The 21,449-nt window shown below is 28.4% G+C and overlaps 1 protein-coding gene across 11 annotated transcripts in view; it reads right to left on the reverse strand.

Annotated features, from left to right (window-relative positions):
- The window catches only part of LOC127290907 (protein groucho-like), a 117,490-nt gene that overhangs the window by 39,647 nt on the left and 56,394 nt on the right, over positions 1–21,449 (reverse strand). For 7 of the 11 annotated variants that reach the window (XM_051319736.1, XM_051319731.1, XM_051319733.1 and 4 more), the window contains exons 6-9: positions 12,904–12,966; positions 12,742–12,828; positions 11,620–11,676; positions 8,654–8,977 (exon numbers count right to left, since the gene is read on the reverse strand). In XM_051319736.1, the coding sequence (XP_051175693.1) occupies positions 8,654–8,977; positions 11,620–11,676; positions 12,742–12,828; positions 12,904–12,966 (531 nt within the window). The remainder of the gene's footprint in view (positions 1–8,653; positions 8,978–11,619; positions 11,677–12,741; positions 12,829–12,903; positions 12,967–21,449) is intronic. The other 4 variants (XM_051319738.1, XM_051319741.1, XM_051319740.1 and 1 more) reach the window with 3 other exon arrangements.

Consider the following 21,449-nt stretch of genomic DNA (forward strand, 5'->3'; position numbering starts at 1 on the left):
ATTACTAACGTTAGTACCTATAAAAAAATTAAGAGTTTCTAAAATATATTTTCACGGAAACTTTGCCACTACTTTCCCATTACCACTTTCACTTCCACTTAAACTTTTTCTAATTTTCATTCCCATTTCCACTTCCACTTTTTTATATTCATTGCCACTTCCACTTTTTCTAATTTTCATTCCCATTCCTATTTCCACTTCCAGTTTTTTATATTCATTGCCACTACCACTTTTTCTAATTCTAATTCTCATTCCCACTTTCACTTCCACTTCCACTTGTTCCAATTTTCACTCCCATTTCATCTTCCACTTTTTTATTTTCATTACAACTTTTTTATATTTTCACTCCCACTTCCATTCCTATTTTTTACATTTCCATTACCACTTTCACTTTTTCTAATTTCCATCCATTGCAATTAAAAAAAGTGGAAATGGTTATGTAAATGGAAACTATAAAGAGTTTTAGTCGAAATGGCAACAGCTAATGAAAATTGGAAGTGGAAAAAATGGGAGTAGAAGTGGGAATAAAAATTAGAAAAAGTGGAAGTGGAAGTGGTAATGAAAATAAAAAAGTGAAAGTGGAAGTGAAAGTGGAAATGAGAATTAGAAAGAGTGGAAGTGGGAATGGAAGTGGGAATGAGAATTAGAAAAAGTGAAAGTGGAAACGGTAATGAAAATAAAAAAGTGGAAGTGATAATAGGAATGAAAATTATAAAAAGTGCGGGTAAGAACATTAAATACTTTCTGGTGGTCGATTTTCGACAAGTTTCTGCAAAAATACAATTTACGAACAGTTTCTTAATTTTTTTATAGGTACTAACGTTAGTAACATTAGTAACATTAGTAACGTTAGTAATATTAGTAACGTTAGTAATGTTAATTTTTCTACCTGGGACTGTAGACCGGGGGAAGGTGATTAAAATTTTAGTCAAATGTTGAACAGTGGTTATTTTTGCATGAAATTTTGCCCCATATATATATAGGTGGAAATCTCTTTCTCTCCGGAAAAGAAAAATTTGAAGTGAAAAAATAAAAAGACGAAAACCTTAATTATTCTCAATATATAGTGAGAGGTCAACTCATTTATAGTATGTATTTGCTCTTCGGTGTTGGTCTACATCGACAGAGATACCATCTCGAATGGTGGGAGTTGAATTTTTCATCTGACCACGTCGAACCAATTAAAGCGGACCACGGTATCCTCCTCCTACACAGAGTATATATATATATATGTATATACATCCCTCTCCCTTTATTTCCGCCCTATCTCTATCTTTGTTCTTCTCTCATCTACACTTTGTTCAGTGTGCTGCTTCTTTTCTCTCACTTCCTCACGCACTCGACCCTTTCTCTTTCTCTCTTTTCCTCTCTCTCTTTCTCTCTTTCTATATATATATATATATGCTCTTTCGCTCGCTCTTGCAACTCGTTGGATTTTTTCGCGTCACGAAGCGGTGTAATTTATTTGGTCGAGCTACCACCGCCGAGTAGTAGGAGAAGTAGAAGGGGTGGTAGGGTTCGGTTGAAGCATCCTGGATGAACGTTGGTGGGTATGGGGCAAAGAGTAGAAGGGGTGGTTTCAGTTTATTTTGTGGGTCCTATACCTACCCGCGCTCGTCACTGTCCAACACCGTTGGTTGGTCGTTCGGTCTCTCGACGTGTATATTCTTCTTTTTTTCTCCTTCTCCTCCTCTTTGCCTCTTTTTGTTCACCCGCACACACACACACACATACACACAGTCAACCCTATATCCAGGACTTGTCCAGTGTGTCTATATATAATATTAAAAACTCTGGATTTCCTGATGGATATGTCCTGCATTTTTCGATTACTATACGCCGGCTTTACCACCGAACAAAACTGACGCCTAAAGCCCCCTCGTTTCTCTCTCTCTCTCTCTTTTGATTTTTTTTCTGCCTCTCTTTTTCTCCTTTTTTCTGTCTGTCGAGCCTCGGGAGTTTGGGTGCGATATCACGCATAAATCGTTGAGAAAGTGGCCGCGTCGTGAATTACAATTGAAAATAGAAAATCGCGGATACTTTTCTTTTAGATTTTCCAACGATTTCAAGATATAAGATCGGTCTTTAATTACTGCCAAGATAGTGAAATATTTTCGCGCGGATTCCCGAAAAGACTTGAGAGAGAGAGAGGGGGGGGAGGGTGTTATTTTTTTTATCTTTTGGTAATTATAGCAGCGGTGGAGAATAATTCAAAAAAAGGCAATTTTAATGGGGAGAAAAATTTTTAAGAGAAATACTTTGTTGGAAAAAATTTAGTTTTTTTCTTTTGGTATCTAAGGTAAATGTCCCAATTTGTGTCCACTTGCACATTTATGCACGAAATAAAATAAAAAACAATTTAGAAAAATATTCAAAAAAATATTTTTTGAATATTACATAATATATCTTTCGTGTAGATTTGCATTTAGGGTCTTAGTATTCTTTAATAATTATAAATTAAATTTTGAAAATTTGTACTGCCGCCCTCTCTGCCAAAACGAGGAAAGTATGCCGCCATCTTATAAAGATTGTCATTAGACAGGTTAACAGAATGTTGTTAGCACAGGATAATTAACGTCTAATATTGAATTAAATTGTTAAGTAAATAATTCAAGATAATATAGTTTTACTGTTTGGAGGTTTTTTTTCATGCAAAGGTAAGTTAATTTTTATGTATACCTAAAAATACAAATACGTACACTAAAATGAGAATGATTCTATTTGTGTTTACATACAATAACACAACTTTAATTAAAGAAATTATTACATTTTTCTGAAAAATACTTCATTTATTAATTCTATAACTCTTAATTTTGAAAATTATTGTGAGAGTTTTTATATTTTAACCTAAAATTATTTAAATATGTGAAAAATGTGACAGTGTAAGAACATCGAGTATTTTTTAAAGACACTAATTAGGACAAAGCATATTTTTATGTTTGTGTACCAAATAGTGAACATCTATTTCCTTTAGTTACATTTCTTGACACAAATATGGCTGCTGAGTACTAATTGGTACACCTCAGGTCACAAATAGGGGCAACCTAAAATTCGTCGGACACAAATTGGTACAATAACATCACTTTAAAGAAAAAGAAAATTTAAAATATTTTGATAATAATACTCAAATAAAAATTATTTTCTGCTCAAAAAATGATTACCTTTATATTAATGTGAAAAATTATCTCCATGGAAGAATATAAATCGAGTTTTTTCTTTATTAACTAAAGTTACATTCTTAGTAGGACACTAATTGGGACATTTACCTTAGTCCAGTCGAATTATAGTCAAAAAACAAGGCATATTATGTTTTAACTCAGGACTTTAATTTTTTGTTACTTAAACCTTTTATTTTGGAGTAAAAATAAAGTACCATTTGGTACTTGGAACTCCTATACCGTAACATAAAAATTTTGTAAGAAATAGGTGCTAGAAATCAGTTTTTTGCAAATTGCCGCCTTACATGACATTTTAGCATAAAAATATAGGTATTATAAAAAAGAAAGTGTATAAAATTCTGAGTAAATTGATAAAAAAAATGAACCATGTAGCTCAAAAATTCATCGAGATATAGATTCTGCAAAAAAAAACTCATTTTTTCGTGATTTTAGTCAAAATTCGGTATTTTTCAGTTTTTCCAATATAGCTTTGAAACTAATGATAGTTAAAGCTGACTAAATTCCTGCACTCTAAAACTGAATCAGTGAAAATTTCACTGATTTAGATTTAGAGTGTGACAATTTGCAAAAAATAACAACGTGATAGCTCTAATAGTTTCCGAGATACAGTCTCTCAAACTTGACCCTTTTGAGGTTTTACATACTCTCTAAATCTGAATTAGTAAAAATGTTTACTAATTTAAATTAGTGACTCACTTTTTGCTTTAGAATTAGGTAAATTTTACTAATTGTTAGTAAAAGTTACTAATAATTAGTAAAATTTTACTTATTCAGAAGCAAAAAGTGAGTCATTAATTCAAATTAGTAAACTCTTTTACTAATTCAGATTTAGAGAGTAGAGTGTCATTTATTACCATTCTATGTAAAAGCTCAAAAGGCTCGGGAACTGTAAGAGCTATCATTATTTTTAATTATTTAACTACTCTCTAAATCTGAATTAGTAGTTTTCTCTTAATAAACGAGTGCGTATTCGTTTACCAATAGAATTAGCAACAGTTTTAACTAATTTTTAGTAAAAAACTACTAATTGCTAGTAGGAAACTACTAATTCATTAGTAAGTCATATTTTTTATACTATTTTAAATTATAGTAAGTCGATTTACTCCATGAATTAGTAGTTTTCGACTAGCAATTAATAGGTTTTTACTAAAAATTAGTCAAAACTGTTACTAATTCAATTGGTAAACGAACACGCACTCTTTCATTAGTAGAATACTACTAATTCAGATTTAGAGAGTAATTAACGGTATAATTAGTGAAAATTGTATACACTGAGAGAAAAGATTTGTTGGGGTTACCATTTTTGAGGTGACCATTTTTAGTTAGTAAACTATACTTATGCTAATTTATTACTAGTGGTTACCATTTTTATTAGTTAGCAAAACTATTTTATTATTTGGTTTAACTGAATAGTTTGTTGGAATAACTATTAAATTAGTTACCTTACTAACAAAATGGTTAGGCTGACTAAATAAATGGTAACAGTAACTAATATAAATTAGCAAAAATACTCTTACGAAATGGTAATCGTAAGAAATCGTTTCTTTCAGTGTAACTAATTGGAATAAGTAGCCTTTGAATTAGTAAAGTTTAACTATTTAATTAAAAAAAATTTTTACTAAAAAATATTGGTAATCTTCAATTAATTAGTACTAAAAAAATTTCTTTACTAACAAATCAGTACAATTGAACAAAAGTTCAAAAGTAAAAAAGAAAATATAGGTTACTAATTCAAAATAGTTAAAAAATTTTACTAATTTTAGAGAATAAAAATATTTGTAAATATTTTGAAAATAAAAAAACTATAATTGTGTTCTTGATTTCAATGCGCCTTTTGCGACATTAACGATAAATGAAAAGCAGAGATGATGCAAAATGTTCTAATAATTATAACTTGTTTTGAAATAACACCATTAAGAAACGATTCAATGTCGGTGTATAACATTAGCATCCAAAGAGGGAAACTATTTGGTAGAAGGAGGCAACCTGACCTAACTTCACTTCCGCAATACTTTGAGCGTGTTGGCTTGGCATTTCCATCTTTCGTCGTACCGGTAACGGGGTGCACCGCTGCTCCTTTGATTAATGTTTTCCTGAGGGGTTGAGAACTACGACTATAGCTACCCCCTGAATAGGTGGAAAAAAGGGGGGGGTAGTTCCAAGAGTCGAGCGTGGACACGCGAGAACTCATTTCCGGTAAACGTTCTTTCTCTTTCTCTCTCTTTCTCTCTCTCTCACTCTATACACATACACACCTTTTGCTTCACTTTATTTCTTCACTCACTCATCCATTTTTCTTTTCTTTTCTTCTCGTCACTTCTCTGTATTTCACTTCTTTCTACTACTCTCTGATTGTTTAATTTAGCCAATTTAACTTTTCACAGACATATTTTTTATATATATAATTGAATTTATCATTTAACCAAATTTTTAAACAGCAAAAATATTATGTTACTGAAAAGATTTTGTGTTTACAACAAAATTATTTGGTTAGGCAATTTTGGTTTTTGTAATCAAATTTTAGTTGGCTGAAACAAAGTCGTAGAGTTATCTCAACCAAACATTTGGTTACTCTCTAAATCTGAATTAGTAAAAATGTTTACTAATTTAAATTAGTGACTCTCTTTTTGCTTTAGAATTAGTTAAATTTTACTAATTGTTAGTAAAAGTTACTAATAATTAGTAAAATTTTACTTTATTCTAAAGCAAAAAGAGAGTCACTAATTTAAATTAGTAAACATTTTTACTAATTCAGATTTAGAAAGTAGGACAACAAAATTATTTGGTTAAACATTTTTAAATTCCAACCAAAATTTGGTTACGACAATCAAATAATTTAATTTGCTCTCAGCTCGTACCTTAAGAGAACAATTTAAAAACACATTATTTGAAATTTATTATTACAATTTCTCATAATTTAATTCATTTTTCTTATAGTGAAAAAAATGATAAAAAGAATGTAAGGAAATATCTTCTTTTTTAACAAAAAAAAAAGTGAAAAAAATGGTTTCTTTGTCAGTTTTACACGGGTCGAGGCGACAAACTGTGCGCAGCTCACATCAACTAAAACGTATAATTAAAACCATGAAAACAGGCGGCCGCGCCCCAGGAGCCCTCGAATTAAATTAGATTATTTGTCCCGTCGCTCCTTTTCGTTTCCCTAGTATATATATATATGTATATATGTATGCGGTACGACTTTTTCATTCTGATTTTCCTGCCTCTCGTTTAACTCTTTGCTGACGATTTTAAACATAAAGTGTTTGCTGTGTTGGGTCTCTGACCACAACAGTATATTTAGACTTTTTTGATTTTTTCGCGCTTTACAAAAAATATATTATATTTTATTATTTATAATAATTTATTTATCTGTGAGTTTTTTCCCTAAATAATATATAAAATTATATACTCTCTAAATCTGAATCAGTAGAAATTTTACTAATTCAATCAGTACTTTTCATTTTAACTGAAGTTTCAGTTATTTTTTGAAATTTACTAATATAATTAGTGAATATGCAAGCAATAGAATTTGTATAAAACCTTAACCTTTAAAATTAACTGTTAAATCAGTAAATTTTGCGGCCGCTGCCATATGTACCATATACTGATTCAATCAGTAATTTATATTTTACTAATTGAATCAGTAAATTTCTACTAATTATCAGTTGCTCAATTCTCGCTATGGCAATTAGTAGATTTCTACTGCTAATCAGTGAAATAATGACTGATTCAGATTTAGAGAGTATTGTATAATAATTTGACAATAATATTACAATTATAATTTAAAATAGGTCTTTGGCCTGAGTCGCGACAGTTTTCCTATTTTGAAAAAAATGTTAAGTTTTGAAAATTATCTTTTGTTAAGGTGTATGATGACTGTAACATAACCTCAAACTAAAAAATTCTTTTTACCCTGACACTTTCTAGTTATTAATTTAATTGATAATTATTTTGAACAAATTAATATTCTAAATTTATAATAAATTGAATTGTTTATTTTTATTATTTAAAATAAACATTATCAAACAAAATAAGGTAATTGATGGGTAAACTAACAAGGACCTGACTAGTTTTTCTCTAAATAGGACATTGGTTCTAAGCAGCGTAACAACCTGGTCGGGCGCTAGTCAGTTTCTCTGACAAGGGTCGTCGTTTTAGCATTTTTAAAAAAAAATATGTTTGCATTTTTTAAAAATCGATCACTATTCCAATTTTGTTACATAAAGTAGGCCTTAAAACAAATTAGTTCATTTCTAAAAAAAATTGTATTATTTCTAAAAATAAAATTTTTCTTTAATTTTTTCATTTTTACTAAATATTTATTAATAACCTAATGTATATGAATTTGTATTTTCTAAATTTAATATCTAAAAATATGTTCCTTGTATTAGCATCCAATTAGCCTAGTGATCTAATTAATATACTGATTGCTATTTGTCTTTATTATATCCATTCATTTTCACTTAACTCTTATTCATATTTGCTCGAATCGCTTTTCATATGATAATTTATGTATACATTCAATTTGTATTAAAATCCGATTAAACTTATTATTTCCATTTTCTATATTTTTATAGAATAATGTTTAAAGAAAAAGATTGGGGCATATTTTTTTTTTTTAATTCTTCTCAAATATTAAATTTTAATTTATCATTTTTTTCTCAACTTTATAAATATCGTATGAGAAAAATGTTTAGTTATAGAGCAACTCAAATTTGGTTGGGCCAACAAAAAATTTTTTTTCGGTATTTAAACAACAAAATTTTTTGTTTGAGTCAACCGAAAAATTTGGTTGAGTGTTTTTTGTTGTCATAACAAAAATGTTTGGTTAGCGCAACCAAATTTTTTTGTTAGGTCAACAAAAATGTTTGATTGATCAAACAAACCAACTTTTTTTTTTAATTAAAAATTTTATTCTAGCTTCTTTCTTTTCATTTTATCTTTTTTATTTATTTTATTATTTAGTATCAATTTAACGTGTAATTCATATTTATCCAATTGAAATATTTGTGGACTTCAAAAAATTTCATCTCCTGGGATCGAACCTCTGTTTTTAAACTGCGAGTCGGGAGCTCTGACCACTGGACTACCATCATCTTTGTGAGAGATTTAAACTAATTGTTCTAAAGTACGAGAGCGAATTAAATTATTTGGTTGTCGTAACCGAATTTTCGTTAGAACAACAAACGATCATTTGGTTTTCTAGACCAAAATATTTTGTTGTGTTAACTAAATTATTTTGTTGTCGTAATTAAATTTTGGTTGGAATTTAAAAATGTTCAACAAAATAATTTTGTTGGCCTAACCAAATGTTTGGTTGAGATAACTCTACGACTTTGTTTCAGCTAACCAAAATTTGATTAGAAGAATCAAAATTGCTTAGTCAAACGATTTTGTTGCAAACACAAAATCTTTTTTTTCAGTGTATAGCAATAAAAAGACATATTTTGTACAAGTAAATTATAGTGACTTACGTGAGTGAGTTTCTCTTCTTTCCGCCTTTTAGGATCACTTTCAAGGTCTGGGGTGCGAGTGCGAAATTTTTCCGGAGGTGAAGATGATCGCCTTAGTTCAGTAATAGTAATTGATTTACGATCCTCAGGCGTCGCGGCAGCGCTTCGATGTTGTAAATCCGCCGATTTAAGAAGAGCTTGCGCCTGTGCTTGAGCGGCTATTGCCGCCGGATGAGCAGGGGGGCCAAGATGTGGTGGCACCCCAGCTATTGCCGCTGCTGCCCCCGCAAATCCCAAAAATCCAACAGGCGACATTCCTCCCATTTGTTGAGCTTGGATTTGTTGCTATATAAAATCAATAAATATTATTTATATTTCAAAATTGCGTTACTCAAAAAGTCAAAATAATATTTTTCAATGCTGCTTTTTAAAAATATTCACTGATGGGTCACTCCAACGAAAATTATACAGAAAAAAACTCAACTCAGAATGAGACTAGGTTTTTTCTGTGTATCTATACTGGATTGATTAATTATTTCAAAAAAAAAAACTCTGTACACTTAGACAAAAAGTTAATTTGACTTAACAAAACAGTTTAATTAACCTATTTTGTCTAATACAATTAAAAAGTTTAGTAAATTCAAATAAAAATTTGGTTCTTTCCAATATAAATGCATAAAATTCATTTAGTTAACAGAAACAAAATTTTTATTTAAACGTGTTTGTTCCATTTAACCAAATCATTTTCTTATAAGTAACAAACTTTTTGTTACGATTAAGATTAAAATTTAATCAAATGCAATAAATCATTTGGTTCATTCAAATAAAAGTATATTCAATTGTATAATTTATTTAAATCAACCAAACATTTATTTAACTGTATAGCAATGCATTTATTTGATAAATTTTTTATTTTTTTTTTTATTTGGTAAATTATGAGTTTTTATTTAATTTATGGTTTTTAATCCTTTCGTACTGTGATAAATTAACTTTTTTATTTTTGAATATCTTCTATGGAGAAAAATAAAAAGTTAAAAAATCCATTAGATTTTAATTTGTATAAAAATTACAATTATATTCCCTATGAAATTTTCATGAGATCTCGTTTTATTAATAATTTGTAAAACTTTGAGAATAATATAAATTTAATCTAATTTACATTCAATTCTTGTTGAATATATAGAATAAAGTTTAAACTGATTAACTTCAATGTTGACATTAAAAAGAAATTGAATGTAAATTAGATTAAATTTGTAATATTTTCAAAGTTTTTAAAATTTTAATGAGACGAGATCCCGTATGAAAATTTTACAGGGAATATAATAATTGTAATTTTTTTTTACAAAATAAATACAGATGGATTTTTACCTTTTTATTTTTCTCCTTAGAAGATATTCGAAAATGAAAAAGTTAATTTATTACTGTACAAAAAAGGATTAAAACAGCAATTTAAATAAAAATTAGTAATTTAAAAATTTAGGTAAGTAATTTTCTAATAATTTATGTTTAATTCGATATGTAATGGACAGTTTTTTAATAATCAACTAATATGGTAATGTTTTATTAGCAAAAGAAAATCTTATTTTAAAATGAGTCTTAAAATCAGCGCTAGTAGTTATAATGGAAATTGCATTGCTGAAATTCAGCAGAGCTGCTTAAAAAATGTTGACTCTTAAAATAAGACCTATTTTCGGCCTTAAAATAAGACTTCTTTTTAATTTGTATTCATATTATGTGATTACTACTGTCATTGAAACGTCCACTACACTTAAAGTTAATTCAACTGCTCATTTTGATGTAAAATCTTCAATAAATTAAACATAGGTACCCGGGTACCTCGTTCCCCCATAGAAGATGTTTTTTCCCTTAGTCCCATAAAGGTTAAAAATATTTTTCATATATTAATCGATGGTGAAGTCTCATTTAAAAATTTTTTACAATATTTTAGAGGTTTAATTTATTAAAAAATCATATTTCTAGGACTACATGTCACGCTCGACGGTGAAAGGGTGCTTATAGCTATTTTTGACAGAACTAAACTTTGCAGTAAAAATAAGAACTTTTGTTTATAAAAATTGGTTAAAAATTACAATTTTTGTCTGATTTAAAAGAAAAAAAAACTAAATGTTAAAAATATAATTATTGACAAAATATTTTGGAAAAAAATAATTTTTTTTGAAAAGAGTAAATCTAGATCTTCTAAAATTGTTTGAAATTAATATTTATTATATTTTTGATTGCGTAAAAACAATTTTTTAGTTTTTACAGGTTTTTGAGGTTATGTTGACCCGCCACCCTCCTTAAGGCCAGGTCCAAGTCGTGTCAGCTGTTCCATTGAAACTTCAAAGGAACAGCTGACTCGACTTGGACCTGGCCTTAAGTTGAAAATTTTCAGAATATTTCAGTGAAAAATTTTCTCAAGTTGACCATAAATATTTCCTCATAAGCGGACATTTTCCTGTTTGTAGCAATATTTCAAAGACTTTGCACTGAAATATTCCAAAATTTCAGTGAAATATTTCAAAATTATTTTTGGAAATATTATGTGATGTGTGGATAGTTTTCGGTACAAACTATTATTATTTAATTATTTGTTAGATGCAATATTTCAGTAAAAAATGCTTTTGATGTTAAATAATCAAAAATAAATCTTTAATAAAGCAAAAACTACCATAAACATAACCTAAAATTTTAAACAGCTAAGCACTATTTCATCGTGGAGCGTCACATATCTTTACTGAAAGTGTTAAAAAAGCTAAATTTATAGGTTAATTAAAGATGTTAACTCCATAAGACATAATGTTAAAATTTAATTGCAAATATTTTCAAAACTAGACGATGAAAATTGTTTAAACTTTACAAAATTACGTGAAATTAATTCAGCTTTAACATATTTCAAAAGCATCAAAAAATCTTTATTTTTTGTTATGGCACATTCCTTCTTAATATATTTTTTTTTATCAATTATTCTAATTATTTTCACTTACCAATAATTGTTGCAGACCTTGTTGTTGCATTTGCAAACCCTGCTGCTGTAGTTGCTGCTGAAAAGAAAACAAAATTCATTATAATTAATTAACAAAAACCTTCTTATATGTAGCGTGCCTTTTTTTTACCTTTTCTTATTAACAAAGAACTATACTGTTGACAAGGGTAATTATGGAACATCATCAGAGGTAAATATGTAAACTTTTGATAATAAATTGTTTCAATTTGGTTCTGGTTTTAAATAATAGTTTAATATTTTGTCTGCAAAGCAACTTAAATTTTTTTTATTTTTATTGATACTGGCAACAAGAAAAAAATGGTCAAACTTCAAAAAAGTAAAAAGGTAATTTTTTTTAAAAGTACAAAAATTCATAAATTTCTCCGAATTTAATAAAAGTTATTAAAAGATACTAACGGTAAGTAGTTTAGTTTACATATTTTTAATGAGTAAAATAAAACGCCTAAAACCAAAAAAACCTATATTCTCTGGGTAATTAGGGAACAAAATAAAAACTGCATATTAACAAAAAATTCACTTTCTAACGAGGAAAGAACAATTTGTTTTTGTGTAGTTTTTATCAAGTTTTTCTATTAGAAAACGTAAAATAAATTTTAATTCGATTAGGGTTCAACTTAGTCTTAAAAAAAGTATCAGTTTATTAATATTTACCCAATTTCAATGTTAATTTATAACATTTTTTTCATAAGTTAATTGAAGAGCTTATTAGAAGTAATTTTAAGTCATTTAATATTTTTAGATGGTTTTTTTAATATACAGACAAAGAAAATATGTTATATACTTGCTTTTAGAATTAAAATAATCTATAATTATCCGAAATGCGAGGTAATTATGGAACAGTGTTTAAGTTTAAAATAGCTCCGTCAAAAAAATTTCTTTTTTAATGAAACTGAAAAAATCGCCTTTATTTATCCATAATTTCCCCTGTTGACGGTAATAGTGATAAGAATTGATAAAATAAAGTCGAAAAGTTTTACTGCAAGTAAACGCTCTTAAAGCAAAAGAAATTTTTAAGTTTATAAAAAAATTTATTTTATTTAATAATAATATTAATTTTTTAATTTTCAAATTATAATTTTGATGAAATTAGCAAAAAATTTACCCCAATTATGGCGTTGATTTCCGTGGGAGTGACTTCCTTAGCCCTTTCAACAGCTCGTGCCACTTGTTGTTGATGCTGCAAGCCATGCTATTATTATCGCGTTGTTGTCTCTTTCGATCGGGGTAAATTAAAATCATAAAAATAATAAAGCTATATACTCACCTCTTGTGCTAAAAACGGAAGTAATTGTGCAATAATAGCGTTCAAACGTTTTGCGATCTCCGTCTGAAAGTAGAAATTAAATTTTTCTCACTTATATGTAATATTACATTTAATAAACAAACAGAAAAATATTATATAATCACAAATGGGAGGAATTGTAATTCAATATTATAATATATAATTAATTCAATAATTCCTCAATTAAGATGAAAATCCCTCCTTTGATATACATATTGGATTTTATTTTTTTTCCCCTATCAAAACAAGAATATTCCTATAGGGTAAATGCACTAATTGCGGCGGGATTCGAGTAAAAACACTTTTGAATTAGAAAATTCGACATTTCTATTGTATAAAGTCAATTTAAGACTTATTAAACTAAAAGGTTATGTTATTTAGATGTTAAAAAAAATGTTTAACTTTATAAAAATCGATTATTTAAACAAATATTTGAAATTAAAACTTATACCGTAATTTTCTATTGCGGCGCGTTTGTATTAGTTTCGGTGACCAAAATTACGTGTATTTTGAAGATACTTTGCCCACCGTAATTGGAGCCAATGGAAATATTAAAAATGTTTCAATTACAGTTTTGCTTTTAAAAAAAACGATTCAGAAAAAATTTAAAGAAAGAAAATAGATGAGTGCTGCCATCTACCTTCTAAAAAGCTCGGCTATATTGATTTTATCGACAAATTTTTTCTCATGCATTTTAGGTTATGTTTATAAGCTGTCACTTTTTAATTATCGAATTGCACATTGTCTTTGATTTTCTGTTATTTTCATTTTCAAATTAAATAGTGAAATGGTCTCCGCAATTGTACTATTATCAAAATATCTGAAAAAAATTCGTTTAATTTTGAGTCGATTCAATTCGGCCATGATTGATATAAATTGATTAAATTTTTTGCATCAAAAAATGAGACCGTTTCGTGTATCATTTCTAAAAATTATACACAAAACGAACTCTTTTTGATATAACTTATGTGCATCAAAACGTTGCAAAGATTTGATGCAATTTTTGGTCTCAATTTGAGACTTTTAGGAAAACTGTGTTGAATATGTCAAAAGATTTTTTAAAAATTCATCAGATTGTCTTGAAATTCGCTACTTGAAAGTTTTTTCATGTCGCTGATTACGAATCTGATATTAAATTCGTAATCAATTCGTTTGAATCAGCGAATAAAGTTTTTACTGCATATCAGCGGATACAGCTAATAAAATAGCGAAGCATGAATCGGCGAACGTCGATCTTTTTCGTCGGAAGATAAATTTAATTTTAAAATGGAGTATTCCGCTGATTGAAATAGTTGTTAGTCGCTGATTCGCAGCTGCATACTTATAGCTTTTTCAATCAGCAACTATTCGCTGCCAATCAGCGGATTTTAGCTGATTCAAATTTAGAGAGTAACAATAGTTTCAAGTGTATTCGATTAATTGTTCAAAAAAATTTCCAACATATTAGATCCGCCATGTTGAATTTCGGAAATCTTTTTCACTCTAATATAACCTCAAAACTGAAAAATGATTTTTAACGCAAACAAAATTAAATTAAATTTTTGTTTGTGTTAAAAACAATGTTTCAGTTTTGAGGTTATGTTAGAGTCTCCATTCTCCCTAAGAAAGTAATAAAAAATTAAGATGTCAACGTAGTCAAATTTTCTATGATTCTTTATAATTTCAGATCCCTAATAGGTTAGGTTTATGTAGAAAAAGCGAAAATTTAAAAATTTATTAATTAAATTTATAATTTATTAATTTTATTTATTAATTTTATATCGTTTTCCTACAATATTTGTTAATGGTTTACTCAGAGATAAAATTTCGTGGGCAAATAAAAGCGGATATTTAAAAATTAATGATTCTAAATGAGGAAAAACAAACTTTTAAAATTTTGTACAACCCTCAGATAGATAGAGAGAGTATTTATGTAAAATTTAATTAAATAAGATCTATAATTATTTTTAAATCTAAATTTAATGAAATGGAGTTTTATTCGTAAATATATATATATATATATATATATATATATATATATATATATATATATATATATATATATATATATATATATATATAATAATTTTAATAATAATAATAATAATAATAATATAATATATAATATTATAATATATAATAATAATAATAAAAAATATCGAAACATCATAAAAATATATGGGTTTTTCTCAAGTACTATTGCAAATTGCAGGCCGATTAAAAGAAAATTTTATTTTTAAATTTGATCACTTCAGAACTTTTTCCTTACATAATAAAATCAAAATGTCAATGAAGAAAAAATAAATTTTCAGGAAAAGTACTGAACACTATAAATATTTTAAGGTGAATAATTGATTTTTAAAATTCTATATTAAAATTTAAATATTGAGTACTAGAATTTTGTATCGTGTCCTAAAAAAGTCTACGAATGCGAATCCAGGATGAAATTTGATCAAGTATTCTAAAACTGTTTGGGATTCAGTACAAAAATTTTCAAAACAGTATAATCGCCACTTGTTTACGTTTATAATTTTTTGTTACTAAGTCTAACCCTACTGGTTTACATTCCTAGTTTCTACTTCTAAATACAAAACTTTAGGACTCTTCTTCTAAAATTCATCGTGAATTCGCACTCTTCAATTAGTAGGACTGAATTGATAATTTTCAAATTTAGAAAAACGAATAAAGTAACTTTTACTACTTTAAAAATAAATCCAAAACTGTCCGCAGTTTCTGCGTATTTCTGTCAATTTTTACTACAGAAACAGAATAATTTGTACTATTTCAGGAGTAAATTTCACTATTTCTGGAGTAAAAATTGCTAGAAATGCTCAAAAACTCCGGACAGTTCCAGTTTTACGTTTAAAGTATAGTAAAAGTTACTTTATTCATTATTCCATTTTTCATTATGTATATAATAATATATAAATAAAAATTTAATTACTAAATTTTTCTTACAAAAATCAAGACAAAAAAAATGTATTGCTTTTAATTTCAGTTTTTGAAGATTGAGCTAAATTGCGATAGGTGATGTCTTTCTGCTATATACATATATATGTAGGTTTTTTCCACTATAAGCGCGGAGTCCGAGAGAGAAAGAGAGAGAGAGAGAGAAGCCTCGATTAAAAAATTCGTGGACTGACCAATTGCTGCATATAACCCACCTTTCCGCCACACCTCTCTTTCTCTCTCTTCCTCATTCATTCTTTTCGTTCCTCTTGCTGTCATGCATATATACATTGACTATATCTATCTGTCCGGGCTTGGTGGCCGGCCGGTTAAGGGTAGGTGGGTGAGTGGGTGGTTGGTTGGGAAGGGGGGAGGGTCGCTTTTCCTGCCCCCCTCCTCTCCCTCACTCCAACTCTCATTCTGTCTTTATTTCTCTCGACAGTTTTCACTCTTTTTTTTTCCTCTCTTTCGCGAGCACACTCGTATATACGTAGAGAGCGTGTTCTCGCGTTCTTTTATTTGGCCCTCCAGGGATGGCAGTAGAGGGTTGAGTGAGTGAGTGAGTGAGTGAGTGAGTCGAGCAGAGAGAGAAAGAGAGAGAGAGAGAAAAAAAAGAGTGAGTGAGGGGGGTTACTGTTGGGCTTGGAGCGATGACATCGATTTTTTACCCGTTGCTAATCTCAATGTTACCCCCTTTATCCGCCCTTTCACCCATCCGCCAACCAACCCCACCTCACTCTCTCATTCTCTCTCTCTCTCTCTCTCCCTTCCAACCTTCTTCTCCCACCAAGCATTCACCATCCGTTCTGCGGGTAATGTGCATGTGCATCGGGCACATTCGTGAAGGAATAACCATTTTTCCGGACAATACTTGCGCGAGCACATGACTTTTTTACCACCTCGTTTTCATCTTTTTCTCTATTTTTCTCCAACCTCTGACTCACCCTCTACATACATATATATATATATGTATTATTGTGTAGGGAAATATGTAACACTACAAATATGAATATACATGTATATATATGCTTTTGCAAAGAGAAATTGAAATGACAGTCGTTACTTTTCCGGCCGCACCATTTCGAGCTTAGCATGTTTACGTTTGGCCTTTGTGCTTTGGCAGAAAACAGAGAAAACTTGTGCGTGTATATATATACGTTGTTTAATAGTCACCGGACGTAATAGTTTCTAACACTGGAAAACAATCGTTACTGCGATGATTGCGATCGTAGTTTTTCTCTGTGTGTAGTAGTAAACTGTGAAACATATGTGACATCGCAGGGAATTGAGGATGCATTTATATATATATATATATATATATATATATATTACCCTCGAAATCTGAATTCATTCATTATGTTCACATAGCGTTATACTGTTAATTTTCTATTCTCTATAATTGTGAATTAGTCTATAGTGTTTTAAGCTATTCTCTAAATTTGAATCACTGAGACTTCACTGATGAAATAGCTGGTATTTAGAAACTAAATTACTTCAGTGAAATATTTTCACTGAAATTTAATCATGTTTCATTGAAAATCTATAAAATTCTGTATACGGATTAAAATAGTCCAATCTGTTTTACCGATTGATGATTATATAGATTTTACTATTTAACATTGCGAGCTTAAGGCCGGCTGAACAGTGGTCTGCCCTCTAAATTTGAATCAGTGATAAGAATACCACTGTTACCAATCAGCGTATATACTCTGAAAAATCAGTGAAATTTTACTAATTCATCAGTATGCTTATTGGAATCAGCGGTATACTTATAGCTGAGAATCAGCGAGCTTTCGCTGATTCAAAGGATCCCGCACTTTTTACATTGAAAATGGCTTTCAGCCAAATCTTTTGAAACTCTGTAGTTTAGTAGTTTAAGGCTTCCTGAACAAAAAATTCTTATGCCAAAATTCAATCCTATGAGTAGTTTTTTAACTACAGCACTTTAAAGTTAAAAAATAATAACGTAAAAATAATGTATTTATGAATGTTTTCTTTTTCACAAATGAATCAAAATCGCTCAAAACCCCGAAAAGCCCCGAGTAATGATTTTGAGGTGAATTCAAGTGATTTTTCGAAAGCGTGCCAACATTCATAAATACATTATTTTTACGTTATTATTTTTTAACTTTAAAGTGCTGTAGCTAAAAAACTACTCATAGGATTGAATTTTGGCATAAGGATTTTTTGTTCAGGAAGCCTTAAACTACAAAACTACAGAGTTTCAAAAGATTTGGCTGAATTCCATTTTCAATGTAAAAAGTGCGGAGTCCTTTACAGAGTGAAACGTGAGTCTAGCTGGTCAAAAGTCAGAAAATCGAATTCTTTAAACAAATTTTTTGGCGATTTTATGATTTGTTATATCTATTTTGTTTGATACAGAATGTTTCAGCTTGCAAAACATTTTTTTTATTGCTGTATCATAGCTTGAACCTAGTCAGTTTCGCGTACAGTTTATTTTGTCGTAAAACTCACAACTTCAATTTTTTGTAGCTAGTAACTTTATAAATGTTATTTAAATAATGTTTAAATCAATTTAGCAGTTTGTTTTACTAACTGTTAGGTAATGTAATCAATAACAAAATTTAAAATATCATAAGTTAAACGTCATGTTATCGAGATATTCTAACTTAAAAGTGCAGAAAAGACTGTTTTTGGCCATATTTGAGATCGTTTAACATTAAGTTATAATTTTTTTTTTTTCAAAAAGGTTGTTACAGCATCTAAAAGTACTATTCTTACCCTTTAAAATGCATTTTGAAACTTTAAAAAATCTTTATTTGCCTCTGAGTTATCGTTACTTGAATGTTCTGAGTGGTGAATGTTTCAATATTCATGTAGCAGATAATGCTTTAAAAAATTCAAATGACGATAACTCAGAGGCAAATAAAGATTTTTTAACCAAAATATATTTTAAAGGGTAAGAATATTACTTTCAGATGCTGTAACGACCTTCTTGAAAAAGAATTATAACTTAATGTTACGCGACCTCAAATATGTCCAAAAAATATTTAGGTTAGAATATATCGAAAACCTGACGTGCTAGATCAATTCTAAGGCCAGATTCCGATTTAACATGTCAAAATGCTTTGGAAAAGTATAGTCTGGTTCTTGGTTCTGAAATAGACCAAAATTTTTTTGGTCAGCGTTATCGCCCTATAAAAACGGCACTGAACGTGAAAATGATAAACATTGATTTTAAAATACTTTTTTTCGAAACGCGGACCCTTTTTACAAAATCGATAAAAATACCAAGGATCCTTAACATATAAATTTCCTAAGCAGCAACTTTGTGCTCCCTGCATGCTTCTGCTGCCATCTGACGGCGACAGGACGTAATAAACCTGTCATTATACCTACTACTTTCCTACTTTTTTTTAAGAATTCGCACAATCTTTGGGATTTAGAAAATTTATAAGATATTTTTAATTTCTAGTAGCCCATTGTAATAAAAAAACATTTTCAAACATTCTCAAAACGTATTAGGTAAATATTCATCATTTTGATATGGGTATAGTAAAAAACGATTTTCTTATTTTTGGCATCAGTAAGGAAAGTATTTATTAGTGAGACAAGAGTTTAAGAATTCTTGGTATTTTTATATCAGTAGTAAAAGTAAAATATTCAGTCATACAAAACGTTTAACATTTTTGTAATTCCAATGACGGTATAGCAAAGAAAAGTTTTGGTCGGACAAAACGTAATAAATTTTTGTCATTTTATTGTCAGTAATAAAAGGCAGTTGCAGTCATATAATGAGTTTTAAATTAATGTAATATTATTATCAATAGTAATACCAGTAACAATCGACAAGAAGTTTTCAAACATTTATTATATTATTGTATATATATATATATATATATATATATATATATATATTATTGAAAGTAAAATTCAAATAGACAGTATATTCTAAATATTTCCTTCATGAAGAAGTATAATATTAATTGAATTTGAAAATCAGTAGTAAAACAGTATTTTAGTTAGAAAAAAAACGTATTTTTTCTTCCTAATTTTAATATCAGTGGTGTTAATCATTTTCGATGAGGCAACAATTTCCGAATTATTATTTTTAAATCAGCAGTATAAGTCAAGTATGTTAGAAAAAACTATAGAATTTTTGTAAATTTTAGTGTATCAGTATAGTAACGTAATTTTTTAGCCAGATAATTTTTTCTAAATTTTCTGTTTTTTAGTTTGCGTATAAATAGTTTTTGTCAAATTTCAATTTTATTCCTTCATCTTTGAATAACGAAACGTGGCTATTTGTTATATACTAATACAATAAAATATAATCCTCTTATATTTTGTTTTTCACATCGTGCGTTATACGAGATTAAACTCTCAATATATATATACGCAGTTGCTTTTTAATATTTATCTATATATCAAGCAAACTCTCGCAATACAATGATGCTGTTAACAGTCTGATAAAAAAACGATCATGTCACACGGTATAATTGTCAAATATTTAAAAAGTGTGAAACAAAATTCAAAATCTATCATTGAAAATTTCAAGTAATATAAAACAAAAATTATATCTGATATTTTCTATAAAAAATAAATATTTTTCAAAAAAGAGAGATTTTTAAAAATCTTTTAGAAAATTACTTTGAAAATTTCATTTTGGGAAGCATGAATATATTTTCCACACTGAATTCGTGGGAATTTCTACGGTTTCGAAAAAGCTCGAAATGCTATACATGAATCTAAACGAAATAAATGCACTGATACAAACTTAACCAAGTGTTTGGTTAATTCAAATAACTCTGGTATTTATTCAAAACAATCAAATTAATTACTTATTTAAAACTATATGTAAAGCATTTAAATTCAATTAAATAATTTAGTTAAACGAAACAAATTTAATTGTGTATAAAGTAAATTATTCTCAACTAAACAATACATCTAATCAATGACACTAATCATGTTAAATGAATCAAAGTATATCCAAGTTGTGAAATGTGTAAACAAACATGAAAATGTAAGCCATTATTGATTAATTTGTAGCCGCCTTTTTTTTAATGCAAAATAAAAAATTTTATTTCTCTCTGTGGAAATGGAAAATTGATACATAAAACTACAGAATGACATCTTATTTAACTAATAAAGTGAAAAAAGTAAGTATAGGTAATGCTTTCTTAAAAAATAGCGCGCGCTTATTTGAAATAATATATTTGTCTCATTTTCATGTTTGTTTACATTTCACAACTTGGACTTAATAAACTTTTAGAAGCCAAATAAATTCCACAGGTATTTATTTCACTTTAATATAATATCATCAAATAATTTGTATTAACAAAACTTTTTTACTGTTTCAAATAATGTAGATTAAATAAACTGTTTTTGTTAAATCAAATAAAGTGAATAGTGCGCGCTTATTTGAAATAATTTAATTCAAACAATCAAGAAACTTTAACTTTACAGGATTGTATTTCATTTGATAAGTTGTATATTCTATTTTATTCATTCTTGTGAATTTCGTTTGAAACATAATTTTATGTCAAATAAAGCGCAACAAAATAGAAAATTGGAAAAAAAAGGAGAAATAGTAGTATACTAAAACATGAAAAAGCTAAACTACGAGAAAATTTAAAGAG

The sequence above is a fragment of the Leptopilina boulardi genome, unplaced genomic scaffold, assembly GCF_019393585.1.
Source record: "Leptopilina boulardi isolate dan_hultmark-lab unplaced genomic scaffold, ZJU_Lbou_2.1 LbouV2_95, whole genome shotgun sequence".
Classification (NCBI taxonomy): domain Eukaryota; kingdom Metazoa; phylum Arthropoda; class Insecta; order Hymenoptera; family Figitidae; genus Leptopilina; species Leptopilina boulardi.